A 19,746-nucleotide genomic window follows, 5' to 3' on the forward strand; every position below is an offset into this window, starting at 1 on the left:
TTGTAAAAAAAATTGAAAACCATGTATCATTTTCCTTCCACTCCACAATTATGCGCCACTTTGTGTTGGTCTATCACATAAAATCCCAATAAAATACATTTACATTTGTGGTTGTACTGGACAAAATGTGGAAAAGTTCAAGGGGTATGAATACTTTTGCAAGCCACTGTATCTTTGAGAATAACTAAATAATTATTTTTAAAGTCAAAGTCTCTCTCTCTGTCTCTCTGTGGGTTAGGGTTATGAAACATATAACATAACATAAGTGAACTGAAGTTTCTGTCTGTCTCAATGATTATGACAACCAACACTCAGAAATGAAACAGAGTTATCATAAGAACTTTATTTGGTGCCACACAACAGCTTCTGTTGTAATACACTGTCATTATACATTCTGATAAACAAATACCTTCTGCCTCACTATAAGGCTGTTGTGGAAAATATACAGTTCTTTACTGGCCCTGTAGAAAAACACACTGGCAAACTTAAGTTAACAAATGATTTGGCTGGAAAGATAAAATGATTTAAATATGTAAAAGGATGCTGGGAGATGTGGTCTCCTACAGTGGCTGCCAGCCTTGTCACTGACTAACAGCTTTTTGATTTTATCCACAAATGCTTTACCCAAAGAATCCTTGTACATGTGATGTGAACCATCTGAAGGAAAGGCAGATGGCAGGAAAAATATAAACTACTACTACTAAGAACATGTTTCATCTCCTCTGCATGGTTTTGGATTCTCTGGGGACACAGATGCTAGTGGACAGAGTTGAGCAAGGAGCACACTGTGGAGTCTGAAGCCAGAAAAGAGCTTAATTTAAAAATATGTTAATGGTATGTAATCTGTAAGACCCTGCCAAAAGCACCAGGCTTTGGACAGTAAAGCTGGGAACCTCTGTTCTGTTGCATAATGTTGCACAGAACACAGGTGTTAGTTAGTTGCTTACAGGCCACTTTGGTAACAGGGGGCTGCAGCTGGTTTGTAGATTCATTTGATACAGTTTAGAGTTAAAATACACCTGAAGAACGAGGAACATTAGAGTATGTGAAGGTGTCAGTGCCATTGGCCCATCTATAACCTGTGGGTTTTGCCACTGACAGGCTGACGTTGTTATTCTCAGAGTCTGACAACATCACCTCAACGATTCCCACAGAAAAAGACCTTTTCATCAAATAAGAAGATCCATTTTGTTACCAGAAACACAAAGAGGATTGGATGAGACTGTTTCTACTGACATAAAGGATTCTTATTTAATGAACAGGTCTATCTAAAGGAATCATTTCCATAATGTTGTCAGACACTTAGAATAACAACCTGAGCCTGTCAGTGGCAAAAGAAGAAGACGTACTTTATTAATCCCTTTACATACACAGGCCCGAAATACACACACATGCACAAACATGACCCATACACATGCATTAATGGAAAGGTGTCATAGCGAGGGGCTGCCCTGTATAGGGTGCCAGGGACCAGTTAGGGGTGCAGTGATTTGCTCAAGGGCTCCTAGGCAGTGTCCAGGAGGTGAACTGGCACCTCTCCAGCTACCATTCCACACTCTGTATAGACTGGTCCAAGCGGGTCTTGAACCAGCAACTCTCCAGTCCCCAGAAAAACACAAGCACTTTCAGTAGATGTAACGTTGGTGGTCAGAGATGCCTCCAAGGATCACGTTGCAGCCATTGCAGGCATGTCACAGCCGCCAGCTGAGGCCATCTACTGGACTGATTCCAAAACTTTTGGTAAGTATGAATCATTTACAAAACATGTAAATATAAGGCCCAGGTCTAATAATACCAGAATTCCCCTTTAACTCCGATATCAGTTCATTTAATAACAAACAATACTGGATAGGGATGTAACGATTCTTCTAGTTGACAATTTGCCCTAAGATAACAGTATTTTAGCTTGACCTCATCCTGGTGCTATTTGCAGGTTAGGGTTAGACACGTTCAAGTAAAATTCACCAAAAATAAAGATTCCAGAGTTCCACAAAGAAAAAACACCTTTTAGGATTCAACAATAAACAACAAAAGATAGAAATTCACAGGAAATCTGTTACAAAATTCAGTTTCTCAAATCTGTCACAAGTAAACCCTCTTCCCAAACAAATCAATAAAGGATCTCTGACAAAGAAAATCAACTCAACATCTCTGATGCCTGGAAGTGCAGCTGCAGGCTACTGGTAAGCTAGCTGTGTTGTATTTAAAGTGTTAAAGGGTTGTCATCTTTCCTTTGGATTTACACAAGTAGCAGTAGTAAAAATATTCTGGTAGAATCGCAAATCCAGCTTTTGATTTCAATAATCCAAACTGAAAGCTCATTTTGATTGATTTATAATTTTGAATCTAAATGTTGACACCCCTAATACTTCAAAATGTGCCTGTCTACCTCCAGAGGACATGAAGTTGCAAACTGAAATAGTTTGATGAAGAAAAACTAAAATAGATACAGAATAAACAAAGGATTGCAACAGCTGGAGTCAAATACACCAACAGTCTATCATCCCGGAGTGAATCCCAGTCATACCAAACTGGCTGACAGACTGCAGCCAGGGGCCAAAAAGCATAAAGCACTGCATATTAAAATGCAACCACACTCAAACCTGTATGCAGAAGTCCTTACTAAAGCATCTAAGTTTTGTTCTGGCAACCTTCATCTGTGACTCAGCTTTGGGGCTTCTCAGGTCTGCTGTGGAATTACAGATTTTTTCAGGCCTATTATTGGTCCTGAAGTATGCAGTCAGGAGACGTAAACGTGTGCAACACTTGAGGCTCAGCCCTCGAGGCAGACCTCCTCCCCCTCCGCTGCTGCCCCAAGCAGCTCTGAACACTGGCAGTCTGTCAGTGTGTATTCCCCTCTGCTCACCCTCCATACAGAGCTGCAATTCTGCACCTCGCCGTCACAGCACAACAGCTACCTTCTTTTCCTCATGCTGGTCTCCAAGCGACTCAGCTCCTCGTACGACTGGTAGAAGACTTCCAGCTCATGGCTGCCCCAGCCCCTCCAGACACACAGGCACCACTCCATGTTTTCCTTCTGAAAGCCACACACAACTGTGTCCTTTGCCACCAGTGCTGCCTCCTTCAGGATCCTGAAAGAAAGAGAGAGATGAGAGTAGAGGGAAGGAGTAAGGGATGGGATGGAAGAGATTGATCTTGTTAGGGATGCAGTGCAGGGAGGGAGCTAAAGTTGGTGCACTGGTAATTACTGTATCTCTTCCTATAAGCCAGTGGGCTGTTCTCGGAAGCGGTCCCAGGAAAGCCACTGAGGACAGTGAATGTACTGTGAGCACAGAACTCACTATTTGTCTACACACTGGTAAAAAACGTAATTCCTGCACTTCTGTGCTCTAAAATGTCTACCCCGGAGCCTGTCTCCTGGGAAAGCAGGTAAAATAAATCAAAGAATAATGTTCAAGAATCTACTTTTAAACCCTAAACTCTAATTTATGAAGGCTGTGACATAAAGCACTCAGGGAGGAAGGAGGGCTTCTGGTGACCCTGTATCTAGAGCTCAACCACCCATGTATCACGCACAACAACCCTGAATTATCTTCTTCCATTGTTGTTTCATCTTTCTGGGGCGTATCATTATCCTCCCCTGATGCTGCTGTGATATATAGCCTCGTGATTACAAGAACAGGTGAGGCTGCTCTGTGAGGAGACATCAGGCTGACACGTGAGCTAACAGACACATTAAAACATAAACTCAGAGTTTAAAACATTTGTAATGGTGTGAAGCAGTCCAGTCACCGCGACAGGCAGCATTATGCCTGATCATTACACTTAAAGAACAAAACAGCAGCTACGTGATATAAATGAAGCCCTGCAGGCCTGACGACCCCTCCCATGACCTGAGCCGTACCTCCGTATGTGTCGCCTATGTTACAGGTGCACGGTGTAATAACTGCTTATTAAGGACTCTGTTTTGGGTGGCCCTTTTATTGCCTGTTGCTTAAAGGCCAGGCCCCTTTGTGGAAGCTTACACAGAAGTTCTTTCTGCAGAGGACCAGCTGCTGGCTTCTTTACAGAATTAATTACAGGCTCAGTGAAGGACCATGAAGTACATGATGAAGGATCTCACCGAGCTTTATTGAGGCTGCATCAATAAATGAATATATAGCTTGTTGGCTTCTCCTCCCCAGTGTTAAAAGGTTTCATGCATAGCTGAAAACAGGCTCCATGCAGGTGGAAGAAAGCCCACTTTAGATCTCTCAGAACATTAATGACTCTAAATGTTAGTGTGCTGGTCCAATAGTGTGACCAATTCAAATACAAAAACAAGATAGCACTGAAAAGCCTATTCAAGACCAAACACAACAAACCAAAGACCTTACATGACAGAGAAATGTGAAAAAAAGTCAAATAAGGGGAGAAAATATAATTAATATAATAAATCGCTACAGTTTGTAGCAATTTAGAAATTCTTTAATTTATTAATCATTTTTTTTAATGGTGAGCTGAACAGGATGTAAAATATTAAACCTTCCTTGTCCTTCTTGGTTGCCTGTACAAGCCTGTGGATGACTTATATCAGTTGTTTAATGCTGCTGGATTCCATGACAGTCAAAGGATGTGCCTATATACACGTTCTCGAGTGGCTCAGCCATCACAAAGCGTCATTATTTGACGAGTTGGAAATGAAACTTTTCTTCCAAATAGCACTTTTATTAGGAAATTAGCTCACCCTAAAGAGGAACATTCAGGTGGACTGAGGACAGCGATGACACGCCCCCTCAGTTGATCAGCATGTGACTGCATTTCGATGACTATCACATCTCCTTCACGCCTGCAAACAACAACAACAACAACACACACACACACACACACACACACACACACACACACACACACACACACACACACACACACACACACACACACACAGTGTGATCATGTGATAAGAATAAATATGTCCTTTAGATTGCTTATCAGTAACAGTGTATTGTGGCTCGAAAGTTCAAACCTGGATATACATGTGCACATCATCAAAATAAAACAGACTGCTCTTAATATTTACATTTTTGCATCTACTGAGCGGAGGGGACTGAACCAACTGAAAAAACTGGCTAATATATGAAATATTTGGAATTAGTATAGTAGTGAACACACAAAATACTTTTACAAGCCTGTGTTGACTAAATGAGCAGTTGGATTGCCAGCTTGACCCCATAACTGTGCTCATGATACCACAGCGACTTTTCGGTTAAATGGTACTTCCAATATTTCCTAACAAGTGACTGACACATTACAAAGGTCTTTATGAGCATTAAAACTGGAGTTGGAAATGTTGGAGCACCGGCAGGAGCAAGTTACATTTTTAAAGTATCCAACCAAAAAAAAATCCCCCTTCTTTTTTCAAGCCCCCTGCAACTGTAGCATTATTTATTACACTGTATATATGGATATATTCTAGTAGAATGTACATTTCTTGTATTTTTGTTCTGTTTTTGTTGTTCTTGCTTATATATAGTTTGTATTATTATTATTATTTTTTTTTTTTCTGCATATTTCTGGACTTTGAATGGGAGCAGCTGCAATGCAAGCAATTTCCCCTCGGGGATCAATAAAGTATTTCTGATTCTGAAAGCCACTCCTCTGAAACTGACTGACTATTGAAGCTGTATCATGTGTAGTGTTCAGTTGGTGTGCAGCATTAGTACCTGGGGATCCACAGAGTCCCGTTCACTGGCAGGACAGTGAAGGCTTGCAGCTGAGGCGATATGGAGTTCACGATCTCTGCACAGTCCAGTTCAGACTCATAGTTGGTGGATGCCTGCTGGTCCTGGTCCTTTCCCATCTCCTCCCGCTTTGCAGGAAGTGGCACACTGCTGTGGCTGGCTATTGTGCTGCATCCTGCAGTGCTGGAACAGTCTGAACCCGGCAGCTCCAGAGAGCTGCAGGATGATATGGAGCAGTAGTCCGTCAGTGAATCCTGGTGCAGGATCATCTGAGTGCCCGCTTCCTCACTGTAGATCACTGTCACTTCTCCATTACTGTGTTCAGGCTTCCCCTCCTGGTATGTGGTCTTGAGGTCAGCAGTTGTCGCCGCAGTAAGCCCTGCAGGACGCTGCACAGGGAAGACGTCCCGTAGAGGATTGCTGTCTCCGCAGCTAAAACAAACCATGACATGATGTCAGAAACATCTGCTCATGTCAAAACTCAATTATGATTCAACTGGAGTTGTTTTTTACTCCTGCTCAAGTATAAAAGCACAGCTGGGAGTATCACGCAGATTAGGATTGCATTAGGAAAGAGGTGTGTTACATCATCGGTGTGCATGTGCAACGTTTTAATTAGCTCTAGCTAGCCAACCTGAGATAACAAAGATATAATGTGCTTCAAATGATCACGGACAAGGAAGGTCACAGACTGTTGTGCTCTGCTCAGAAGCTCAAGTTAACATCACTCACAGTCAGGTTTACTTCTGTAGCTTACATGACAGCCTTATATTTGAATAGTTATAGGAGGCCTGGAGTGTGTGCCCCCATATAATCTTTGAAAAAAAAAATGCTAATAAGTGCAAAATAAAGAGTTAAAAACCTAAATAAGGCATTGTTCTCACTTTAGATCTATTAGTAGGATGATGCAGTTCCGCACTATGGAAACCTAATTGTCAAGGTTTGCCAGGCCCCAGTAGACAGTGCCGTCCGGCCTGGTGCAGTTCCTCCAAGCAGCCAGGAAACCAGGGAGGCTGGGTGACTGTCCGAAGGAGGTGTACGAACAAAAAGCCCATTGTTCACCACCAACCTCTTCATGTTTCAAATAAATTATCTACACTCTGTGACACATCCGCTGAGAAACCAACTGGTTTTTGGCAGCTCTATTGTGAGGAGCGTGAAGTTAGCGACACCAGCGACCATCGTCAAATGCATTCCTGGGACTAGAGCGGGCGACACTGAATCAAATCTGGAACTGCTGGCTAGGGATAATTGTACATACAATGAGATTGTCATACATGTTGGTGTTAAGGATGGTGAAAGTCTCACGAAAGTCACTAAAATGAATGTTGAGTCAGTGTTAACATGTGCAAAACATATTTTTCTCTAGGCCCCTGCCAAATCTGACGAGTGATGACATGTTTAGCTGCATGTCATTATTCAACTGCTGGCTGTGGAGGTGGTGTCCAGCAAACCACATGGGCTATGTAGATAATTGGCAGACTTTCTGGGGAAAACCTGGTCTGATTAGAAGAGATGGCATTCATCCTACTTTAGATAGAGCGGCTATCATTACTAGAAATCTTGCCAAATTTTTTAGCTATCCAAAACCATGACAACCCAGAACTGAGTTTAGGAGGCAGGTCTGCTGTCCTACAAGCTCCTCTGCACTAATTTTAGAGCAGTTGCCCACCCAAACCCCGTTAAGACTGTCCTCGACCACTTAAATCAATTTAAAAATAAATAAATAGGAGTTTCAGATAAAAACTTCAAAAAATATGAGCCTTAAATTTGAAATCTTAATTAGATCACTATTGTCCAAAGCTGTTTTAGTAAATGGTTTAATATGAGATCATAATATTGATTTATTCTGTCTTACTGACACCTGGCAGTGTAATGAAGAATGTGTCACACCAAATGAATCCACTTCTGCCACTCATATTATTCCTCACATTCCTCTTGACAATGGCCGAGGAGGTGGCATTGTAGCCATATTTGACTCAAGCCTAATAATCAGTCCTAAACCTAAACTCAACCTAAAACTTACAACTCATTTGAAAGCCTTACTCTTAGTCTTTCTCACCCGACCTGGAAAACAATAAACAGCCAATCCTTGTTTTTATAGTGTACCATGCTCCTGGTCCTTATTCTGAATTTGTATCTGAAATCTCAGAGCTTTTATCAGGTTTAGTCCTTGACAACAGATAAAGTAATTATCGTGGGAGATTTTAATATTTGCATGGACATTGATAATGATAGCCTTGCTACTGCATTTACCTCATTATTAGATTGGATTGGCTTCATTCACTGTACATAAACCTTAACCACACCCTCGACCTTATTCTGGCGTATGGTGTTGAAAGTGAACGTAATAGTTTTCCCACAGAATTCTCTTTCATCAGAGCATTATTTAATAACTTTTGAATTCCTATTAATGGACTTCAAGCCACTAGGCAGAAGTTTTTTATTCTAGATGTCTCTCTATGATAGTGCTGTAGCTAAATTTAAGGAAATGATTCCATAGGTTTTTAATTCAGTGTCATGTCCAAATATAACAATAGATTCTTTTGCCAATCCTAGTTCCTTCCAGATTGATCATCTTGCTGATAGTGTTGCAGCATCTCTGCGAATGGCCCTTGACTCTATATGCAAAATCAGCTGGATAAAATAAAAGTCCCCCCTCCATTTCTGCCGTGTCGCGGCACCTTTAACGCCACAGCAATGGCGTCCTCTGAAAGGAGAAACATCTGTAGTACTCAGAGGGAAAAAGAATAGCTCTCTTCTCCAGATTGAAAAAAGAATGTGAGAAAAAATTATTAGATTTAGAAATATATATTCGGAAATTGGCACAAGAACACAAAAAGACAAACAATGGCCAGAGGCCATTCTGAAGTCCCTTGGTCAATACAGACAGGAGTTGGACAATCTTCTGGTGTACAAGGCGGAAGGTGCCCTGCGATTTTCCAATCAAAGTACTACGAACCAGGGAATAGAGCCAGTAGATTGGCATTCCAGTTACGCAGAGCACAAGTGAGCCAGGTAGTTGGGAAGGTTGTGTGTCCCTCCTCCAAATAAATATTATTTCATCCCAAAGATGTAGCGGAAGCCTTCTCTGTTTATAACAAGACACTCAAAATTGGAACTTTACTCAAAGGGGTTGATTTAATCAAGTATTCACTTATGCTCTCAATGAGAAAGACTCCCCAAAACACGGTCAGAAGCGATTATTTTGGTGATTCACAAGGAAGACCCTACAAATTTTGCTCCATTTAGGCCCATAACTTTGCTTTGCAACAATGTAAAAAAAAAAAAATACTGAACACAATATTGTCTAGAAGAATCCAGGCAAGAATTGATCAGTCCAGATCAGACTGGTTCAAAATCATTTCAATTTTATTAATTGGATAAAAGTGTTGTACTTCAGTCCAATGTCCAGGGTACCGTTCAATGGGCATACCCAGTGTAATACCCTCAAGGGTACAAGGGTGCTTGTCCCCATTATTATTCGCAATTACCATAGAACAACTTGCAGAAATGATATGGGTAAACCCTGTAACTGCTGTGGAGCTGATAGGTTTCACTCTAGTCTATGTGTTAACTTCCACCGGGTCCGCTGTGCTGTGTATCTGCTCTGTCCCAGCTCTGGCGGTCTGCAGCCCTCTGAAGCAGATACGCAGGACTTCTATTTCTGGCAGATGCCAGGGCACAACGCAGCAATTCAGCTGTATTCAGCACAGAACAGACAGAAAGTCAGTCTCGTAACTCCAGCTGTTCGGCGGTGCTGCGCTGTGGTGGACTCAAAACGCAGCTGGTGGGGGTTGCCGGATGACGGAGCAAAACCGTACCCAAGCCGTAACGCAACAGACATGCATCCAGTGGAATCTGGGTAATATATGGGATATCGGATGGAGGAGGGGCTTATGGATTGTTTAAGGGACTTTGGAATGGTATTGGGTTTGAAAGTTAATGAATCAAAGCTGGAAGAGATGATGTTGGTAGGAAGTTGGCCCTCTCAACTGGATAAGGAGGTTTCATTTAATTGGTCAGCCCAAGGATTTCGATACCTAGGCAATATGATTACCCCAGACACATCACAGTTGTATAATGCAAAGTATGGAAGACTGATTGCCCAAATAAGGATTTAGAAAGATGGGGTGAATCTCCCACTGTCCTTTTTTGGAAGGATTGAAATAGTTAGGATGAATATCCTTCCTAGGCTATTATATCTCGTTCAGTCCCTCCCCACTTGGATCCTGACATTTGCTTTAGAATGCCACAATAAATTGCAACTTTATGCAAAGGAGATGTGTTGCACTGCGTGAAGCAAATGGTGGTCACACCAGATACTGACTGGTTTTCTGACCCCCCCAGACCCCCCCAATAAAGCAAAACTGCACATTTCAGAGTGGCCTTTTATTGTGGCCAGCCTAAGGCACACCTGTGCAATAATCATGCTGTCTAATCAGCATCTTGATATGCCACACCTGTGAGGTGGGATGGATTATCTCGGCAAAGGAGAAGTGCTCACTAACACAGATTTAGACAGATTTGTGAACAATATTTGAGGGAAATGGTCTTTTGTGTACATAGAAAATGTTTTAGATCTTTGAGTTCAGCTCATGAAAAATGGGAGCAAAAACAAAAGTGTTGCATTTATATTTTTGTTCAGTGTATATCAAGAACAGTGAAAATTGTAGAGATGGTGGATTTTCTGCCGGATAAATTGGATGCTGGGTTTAAGGAATGGGCAGAAAAAGTATTTTTACTATCATAAACCAGATGTTTGAGGGGGAAACTTTAAGGTCATTCAAACAACTGCAAGATAAATCTGGTCTGACATCCAAATATTTCTATAGGTACTTACAAAAGTTATTTGACGTCACATAAGGAATGGAAAATACTTAAGGAACGACCCACTCCTATATAACAGTTTTTTACAAGGATTATGGAAGAGAAGAGGGGAATGAAAATTGTGTCACAGATATATCAATGTTTACGTCCACTTGTATTGGGGAATGCTCTAGATATAAGAGAAAAGTGGGAGTTAGAGATGAATGTTATCATTGAAGATGAAACATGGGAAAATGTGTGTGAAGATGGGCATAAGATAACTAACAGCCACTGTGGAAAGAATTTCAATGGAAATTCAAAATGAGATACTTTAGAACTCCTTTTTTGACATCTAAATTTGATAGTAGTAGTAAAACACATTTTGCTGGAGGAATGAGCAGATTGGGGACCACACCCAAATTTATGGAACTGTCTAAAACTTAAATCATATTGGGAGGGGATTCAGACTGAAATATTTATCATTTTGAACATTGAATTACCATTAAACCCACTGTTTTTTTTTTTGGATCCATTCCTGACGGAGCATTAGAAAAAAGAAAGTTATATTTATTGCATAGCCTCCTGCTGATGGCCAGAAAAATGACAACTATATCTCAAACCGCTCAAACCGTTACCACCCATCACACATCAATGGCTTGAGAGGGTGATGAAAGTGTCTGCAATGGAAAAGATGACCGCAAAACTTCATGTAAAGATGGACATCTTTCTAATCGGCTCCTATTATTGCTCGCTATAGATTTGCACTGTGATATAGACTGTGACATTTATACTGAGTTAATGTTACCCGGTCCAAAGAGTTACAATTCTTTATATGTACAACATGCCAAGATTAACTTAGTTAAGGGGGTCTGCTGAGTTGTAAATAGTATTGCTGTTTATTTTGGATTTTCTTTTAATGTTATTTCTTTAACAACAAAAGCAGATGTGTAAATTGGAGGTGCACATAAGCTTCAATAAAAACTTGGAGTTTAAATTGGACTTGTAGAAACTATTGTCACTAAAGAGTGCCATGATAACTGTACGTGTTCTTTATACAGGTGTATGTAAACTTTTGACCACAACTGTAAAACCCTGGATGAGCAGAAGTTTGCACCAACGGAACATTGCAACAATCAGGAAAAAAATGTCTGTCTCAAAAAGATGCAGAAGAATTAGTCCATGCATTTGTTATTTCGAGGCTGGATTATTGTAATTCCCTTTTATCAGGAGGCCCCAATAAGTCTCTAAAGACTCTCCAGCTGATCCAGAACACTGCTGTATGTCTACTGACAAGACCTTATTAGAGATTATATGTCTCCCATATTAGCCTCTCTGCACTGGCTTCCTGTAAAATGCAGAATAGAATTTAAAATCCTTCTCCTCACATTCAAAGCCCTTAATGGCCAGGCACCGGCATATCTTAAATAACTCATAGTACAAAGTTTCACACTGCAGAGGGGGACTAGGTAAGGATGCCCACTCTCCCCCTCATTATTCATCATTCTAATTGAACAACTAGCTGCAGTCAATCGTCAGAACAACCACATCAATGGAATCCAAACACTCAACGCACATCTTAAGATTAGTCTGCCGCTGACACAGTATATTGCTGTTTTTACAAAACCCTCACTCATCATTACCAGAAACAGTTAAACTCATAGAAGCAGACTCAAATGTTTTGATTACTCCACTTAACTGGCAAAAATCCTCCATCCTTCTATTGGATAGTAATAGCTGGGATGTGGCAGCCCGAAAACACCACCTAACGGAGCTGCTGAGCTGAACCTATCCAGTGTAGCGCCGGTATATCCATATAATGCGAGTGACGGGGCACCAAAACACAGCCTCTATATAACGCATCATCTGCCACGAAACTAGTTCATTTCACCAATATTTTGTCATGAAACGCTAGTGCTATTCCCCTCTGAGTCCGGGGTTGGCTGTTATCAACATCCGGGGTCAAACTAGCAGTAGCAGCTACAGGTAAACAAGCCGGGCTGTTGCGGGTGCGTGCGCAGCTCAGAGACGACATCTTCCAGGTCAGAGGTAGTAGGTCAACCTACAGACCCCGGATGTTGACAACAGACGAGCCCGGACTCAGAGGGGAATAGCACTAGCGTAACGTAACAAAATATTGGTGAAATGAACTAGTTTCGTGGCAGATAATGCTCATAGAGGCTGCGCTTCGGTGCCCCGTCACTCGCATTATATGGATATACGCGGCGCTCCACTGGATCTAATTTCGTCCGAACGACGCCAAATGACACCAAAGTTATCTGGGTGAGTAAATGATCATATATTTTGCTAGAAATAAGGTCCAGGTTGTAAAAAACGGTAGTTATCCTTTAATAAATGTCACTAGGGGTCGACCGTTTCATATTCATTTGCAGTAAAAATTAAAATCTTTGTATCAAAATATTTTCAATAGTACAAAGTACAATTTACTCAAGTAATGTTCTTTAGTACAATTTTGAGGTTCTTCACTTGGGTATTTCCATTGTCTGCTGCTTTATACTTCCTCTCCACTACATTTAGTTGATAAATTTAGTTACTAGCTACTTCACAGATTAAGATTATTCAGTGTTTAAGGGCTATTAATTGTGACGTGTTACAATCAGATAGAGATATGGTTGGGACATTGAGTGAGAGGATGTTGCATCAGAGACAAAATAGCACTTTTTTAAATTAAACTATGTTACCGGCAATCTGACAGAAAAATCACTCACTACAATGATGATACTACAATATCCCAGTCAATTCTTAAAATCTTGGGTCATCACCAATATTGACATTTGAAAGTGAAAAAAAACGTCATATTGATGCACAGACCAATATTTGTTAATTTTTAATACTTTGACAATAGCTTATTCTCTTTCTTGTTGAGAGTTAGATGAGAGAATTAATATTACTCTCATTTCTCTACAGTAAATATGAAGTAACAGCCAGCAGTTGGTTAGCTTAGCTTAGCATAAAGACTGAAAACAGGGGGAAACAGCTATATTGGAGTTATCCTTAGTAAACAAATTGGCCCTGAGGGGAGTTTCATATGCAAGATAACCAGTTAGACCAGGCTGACTTCAGTAAATTAGTACTCAAACAATTAAAAGTGTAAGAAACAAACTTGTCAGCACACTCTGTTGAAGAAGTTTATTGAAAGAAGAAACTCCTTCAAAATGATCTCCACCATATCTGGAAATCACAGATATTGAAATGCGAAGCGTTTGCAAAGCATGCCCTGCCAGGAGGTTTCTAGGTGTCTGCTGGCACCGTAAGGACAGAAAGAGACAGAGGAGAGGAATTATACAAGTTACATTTCCAGGGATACAGTGCTATTTGTAGTACTGGGGTGCACCTAAGAGGTGATGGCCACTGACATGCACGCACATGGTTGCTTTCTTTTTAAGAATTAACAATTAATTCACATAGACTACCGGCAACTTTTAAGGTGAGACATTTTCTTGCATGCAGGGTTGTGACAATAAATACATAAATACTGAGGTCATGCATACTAGAAGGAGAAGCACTAAAAAGGAATTAGAAAAATATTGTTACTAAAAATAGATTTAGCAGCACAATGACCTAATTAAAGACAGATCATTTATGAAAAAGTCAGAATTATGAGTTAGAAAGTGAAAATTCTGACTTTTGTATCTTAATTTTGACTTAATAATTATGACTGTATCCCATACTTATGACTTTCATCTCAAGCTAATCAAATTTAAACTTTTTAATATCATAATCATGACGTTTTGTCATATCTGATTTTATCCCATCATAATTTCAACTGTTTTTTACATCTCATAACTATGACTTCTCATCTCATAATTTCCACCTTTTATCTCATGATTATGACTGTGTCTCTCATAATTATGACTTACCGTGGGAATATTTATTCATCAAGCTCAGGTTTCATCTTATCCTTCCCTTGAACGGGCGGTAATGGGTAGTGTGACTGCAGCAGGTAAGACGATCGTTTACTCAAAGCTGCTGCTGTGCACTGTAACTATTGTCATAATGTTTGTGAATATTTTTGCCACTGTTTTCGGGTCAAAATCATTTTCAATTGGGTGCTAGGTGCAACACTACAGTAGCATCAAAATCACTATTTTTTTAACACTAAGAAGACTCAACACAACATGAAAACTTTGCTCGTAGTATCACCAGGGTCTCTACACATGAACACGAGCATTGAGAACATTGTTTGTGTACACAGTTTACTAAAAAGAAGGTTTTTGAACGACTCATGCTAGCAGATGTTTATCGGCCTTGCAAGCTGTAGCCACCCATTGACGAGGGGGAGGAGGACCCTCTACACCAGCTGGGTGCTCGGCCAGCAAATAGTACCATCTGCAGGGCTTTGAAGCTGAACTCGCCATTCAAAAGGCCATTTTCTTTATCCATTTCGGCTCAAAGAGGTTTGTTTCTGCTTGCCATCCAAGCCCCAAGGAGGATCTCTAGGTTTTGAAGCCAGTTTTCGTAGTTGCCAAACCATGTAATTACATCGTCACGTGATGCACTGCGGCCCAAAGAGACTTTTACCCATAAGCTAACATTGTGAAAGAAGGGTCTGCAAAATGGTTGATAAATTTTTTTAAGCGTCACAACCCCACAAAATGATGGGGTTATCATCATAATTTGAGCACAATAGCATTTAGAAAGTCTAGAAGAGCTGCACGATTAAATTATTCTATCCCTATTTAAGTTAGGGTTAGGGTTAGGGTTAGGCCAAGACTTACTTAAAATCAAACAAAACCCCCAAATTGTGTAGCTCAAGATGTTGACATAAATCCATGTTTATCTAGAAATGTGTCGCTACGGCAGCCGACTGATTTTGATAGGGCACGTCACAAATGTAGGCTACTGTGACTGACTGAATCAATATGAGATGTTCTTCTGACATTATTTATGCCCGGGTGCACAGAACAGCTTTGGCACACATAAATTCAACCAGGATGTAGCACATTCATCACACGTTAGCAAGAAAATGCAAAGCCAATCCTATTAGCAGATTGGTTTAGGGAGGCCATCAATCAGTTGACTGTATGTGAATACGGATTGATCTGTAATATGCATCAATATTAGGCTGGCTTGGGTGCCCTGGTTACCTTGGAGAGCATGTGCCCAATGGAGGCTGAGTCCTCATCAGCGGGCCAGACTGGCAGCTGATGATGGCACTTTCTTGCGGCAGTCTTGTACATTAAGGGTGCTTTGAAACCTTACCTCTTTGGTCTGGTTAAAATGGATCATGGTTTGTTTGCCCGATTACTTTGGTTTGTTTGGGCCGGTGTGAAAACTGTCAATTAAACCCTGGTGTAAAGTAACAGGAATGATACTGCTTGAAAAGGTCGGTCCTTTGTGGTGTGAAAGCAAGCAGACCAAGCATGGGACGTTTGATAATAGATATGGGATTCTAACAGGATTTAAAAAGCTAAATTACTAATCCATGAAAATTCAGTGTGAACAGGAACCAGACCAGAATTAAATGTGACAATGTATTATTCTTTTGCTTGGTCCGGACCAAATGAACTGATATACAGGTGCGGAAACATCTTTAAGCTCCACTCACCAGTACTTGGCACATAGCTGATAGGAGGCAGCATGGTAGAGCAGAAGGGTGTTGATGTGGTCATCCAGGATCCACACTGCCTCCTCTCCCCACAGACTGAAGCTGGTTGTCATTGACACGATGGATGATGGTGGGTCATAGGGCTCCAGCCTTCGAACTGCCTGAAGACTCAAACAGTCGATGACCAGCACACCCGGACCATTTGAGAACCATAACTGATAAACACAAATAAAGTTATGACATGGGTTTGATTTAAGAAGCCATGATGTCTTTCAATTCATTTACCTTCTTAGTGACTTATCAAACACTACTTTATGATCAGTACTCATTCTGTGCTCACCTGGGAGCCGCTGCTGACCAGTGCCATGCTCCTGACTGGGTAGGGTCTCTGTCTGGGATCTGAGTCCTTCAGACCAAACACTGTCTTATTAAGGGTGTGTGAACACAAATAGGTCTCCCCCTCCACAGGGAGGTCCTCCACCAGGCTGTACGCTGCCACCAGGCCATCAGACATCCCTGCAAACACTCTGGCCAGACTCTGAACAGGTAAGGAAGAGAAATATTTATACATTTTAATACTCTGCTTAAAATCAAAGACTCCAGTAATGAAAAGTAGTGTCCTATCAGTTTACAGACACTTGTAATGAACATGTACATCATGGCAGTCTTGAGTTCCAACGATGGAATGAGTTGAACGCATAATACTTTGTAACAAAAAGCATTCATGAAGTTTGGTCCAATAATATATTTATTATTCATTATAAGGTCTTCTGAAAATGTGACCAAATCTGCTGGGTCAAAAATATACATACAGTAATTCTAATATTTGGTTAAATGTCTCTCGGCCATTTTCACCTTAACCTAGTTACTTTTGTCCATCCGCAAGCTTCTGTTAGTCCTTAGTACAGAATAGGTTTGTGAGCTTCTTGGCATGGACTTGTTTCTTCAGTACAGTCAACATGTTCATGATGTGGTTTAAATCAAGATTTTGGGAAGTCCATTCCAAAACCTCAATTCTAGCCTGATTTAACAATTTCGTTACCACTTTTAATGTGTGTTTGGGATCATTGTTCTGTTGGAACACCCAACTGCACCTAAGAGCCAGTCTTCTGTTGCTGATTTTAGGTTTTCCTGAAGAATTTGGAGATAATCCTCCTTCTTCATTATTCCATTTACTTTCTTTAGAGCAGCAGATCCACTGGCAGCAAAACAGCCCCACAGCATTATACTACCAGCACCATGCATGACAGTAGGTTTGGTGTTCTTGGGGTTCAAGGCCTCACCTTCTTACTCTACCAAACTTATTGCTGCTCATTGTGGCCAAACAACTCAATTTTTGTTTAATCTGACAAGAGTTTTCCTCCAGAAGGTTTTTTCTTGTATTTTCTTCCTGATTGTGGCAGTGACACAACTATGCCAAGTTCACATGGGAAGATATCAGAGGAGAAAGTCTGCCGTTCTTGGACTGTGCAGTACACAGATCCTACACACACAGATCAGTACTTGCTGTTTGACTCTCATCACCCACTGGAGCACAAGCTGGGTGTCATCAGAACCCTAAACCATCGGGCTGAGACCGTGCCCACAAAGACAGAGGGGAAGGAGAAGGAACAGAAGCACATCAGGGGAGCACTTAACACCTGTGGCTACCAAAACTGGACCTTTGTCAGAACCTCTAAAAGATCCAGAGCAGACAGAGAGGAGGAAACGAGAAAACGTAACAACATCGCCATTCCTTATGTCGCTGGAACATCTGAGAAACTCAGGAGGATCTTTAGAAAACATCATATCCCAGTTCACTTTAAACCTACCAACACACTGAGGCAGAAACTTGTCCATCCTAAGGACAAAACACCCAGACATAAACAGAGTAATGTAGTTTATGCTGTTCAATGCAGCCAGGACTGACCAGATTTGTACATTGTGGAGACAAAACAACCTCTCCATAAATGAATGGCACAACACAGGAGGGCCAACTCCTCAGGTCAAGACTCTGCTGTCCACTTACATCTGAAGGAGAAAAATCATTCCTTTGAGGACAACAATGTAAACATCTTGTCCAGAGAAGACAGATGGTTTGAAAGAGGAGTAAAAGAATCCATCTATGTCAAACCGTCTTTCAACAGAGGAAGTGGCCTAAGACATTACTTATCACCCACCTACAATGCAGTACTGAGTTCCCTCCCCAGACAGCTTAACAACCATTCACACCTGGGCTCACCTAGCCCTAGAAACCCAAATGAAGGCTGGTTGGATCAACAACCCACAAGTGTCCCTAACAACTCTGAAACTCAAGAGTTCATACATGTGCTTAACAACTCTGTAAGGACACTCCCACACAGAGTTTAAAAGCCTGCAACTCCCCTCCAGTTAGTTAGAACTGAAGAAGCCTCTTGGATGAGACATGAAACGTCTTCAAGAAACTGAAACAAGTCCAGTTGCCTATGATACAGTACTTAGAATTACCATGACCTGGATGACTGAGAACCTTCATCAACAACTGTGCCATGCTCTTCATACTTGCAAACAATTGTTTGCAGTTGATCTTGCTGTTGCTCACCAGCTTCTCGAGCTGGTTGAAGGTTTATCAAAGATGATAAATTTCAATCCAGTGCCCGTCAAAAACTTAGCTCTGAGACGCCTCTGCTTAAAGCAACAAATTACATTTTCATGTGTGCAGGTAAAGGGGATTCGCCATTTTAGTTTTATCTGTTGCCTTTGATACCATTGATCATGCTATCTGAATTGACAGATCAATGAACTGGGTTGGCATCTCTGGTACCTCACTGAAATGGTTCACATCATGCTTATGTGACAGACACTTCAATGTTCACATTAACCACTACGTGTCTTCCTCCGCTCCTCCCCTAAATGGTGTGCCTCAAGGGTCAATATTGGGTCCAATTCTGTTCTCCTTATATATTCTACCGCTTGGTGATATGCTGAACTCTGCCTGTTTCGTCTAGAATGAAATATTGTAATGCCTTGTTTTCAGGTCTGCCACATGCTCCTAATGGTTCAGAATGTTGCAGCTAGAGTATCAACAAGAACAAGAATGTTTGATCATGTTACACCAATCCTAGCCTCACTTCATTGGCTTCCTATACATGTCAGATCAGACTTTAAGGTGCTGCTGATGACCAACAAAATTGTAAACAGGCTTGCCCCTTCATACCTGTCCAACCTCATTAAACCATATTTTCCACCTTGTGTATTACTCAGAATTCATGGCTCCTGACTTCCCAGGCTTCCCAGAGTTAAAAAGAAGTCTGTTGGCTGCAGGGCTTTTTCCTATCCTGCCCCCTTCCTCCTAAATAACCTTCCTGCTGACACTAGACAATAAGACTCTATTGAGGCCTTTAAAATCGATACTCAAAACTTAGTGCTTTGCCTTAACCTTTAATTAGTCCTTAGACTTTGATTGCTCAGCCCTCGCACCTATTTCCATTACCTTCTTTGATGGGTTGGTCTCAGTTTCGGTGAGTCTCTTAACCTTTATATTAGGGCGCACTCACACTAGGCAATCCATACCGTACCCTAGCAGGTTTGACCCCCAAAGTCCAGTTTGTTTGACTAGTGTCAGTGCTCCGTACCATGCACGGCACACTTTCTTGGCCCTGACAAGGTTGGAAGAGGTGTGTGTTGGTATTGGTACAGTTGCTCATATAAGTTTAATCGAGTGTATTACGC

At 41.2% G+C, this 19,746-nt stretch overlaps 1 protein-coding gene across 1 annotated transcript in view; it reads right to left on the reverse strand.

Moving 5' to 3' along the window:
- Positions 1–323: 323 nt before the first annotated feature.
- The window catches only part of lrrk1 (leucine-rich repeat kinase 1), a 104,648-nt gene continuing 85,225 nt past the window's right edge, over positions 324–19,746 (reverse strand). Inside the window, exons 34-38 of the mRNA XM_084354121.1 lie at positions 16,397–16,594; positions 16,057–16,271; positions 5,664–6,113; positions 4,688–4,789; positions 324–3,092 (exon numbers count right to left, since the gene is read on the reverse strand). Of these exons, the coding sequence (XP_084210247.1) occupies positions 2,915–3,092; positions 4,688–4,789; positions 5,664–6,113; positions 16,057–16,271; positions 16,397–16,594 (1,143 nt within the window). The 3' untranslated portion in view covers positions 324–2,914. The remainder of the gene's footprint in view (positions 3,093–4,687; positions 4,790–5,663; positions 6,114–16,056; positions 16,272–16,396; positions 16,595–19,746) is intronic.

The sequence above is a fragment of the Pagrus pagrus genome (assembly GCF_965226575.1).
Source record: "Pagrus pagrus genome assembly, chromosome: 1".
Classification (NCBI taxonomy): Eukaryota; Metazoa; Chordata; class Actinopteri; order Spariformes; family Sparidae; genus Pagrus; species Pagrus pagrus.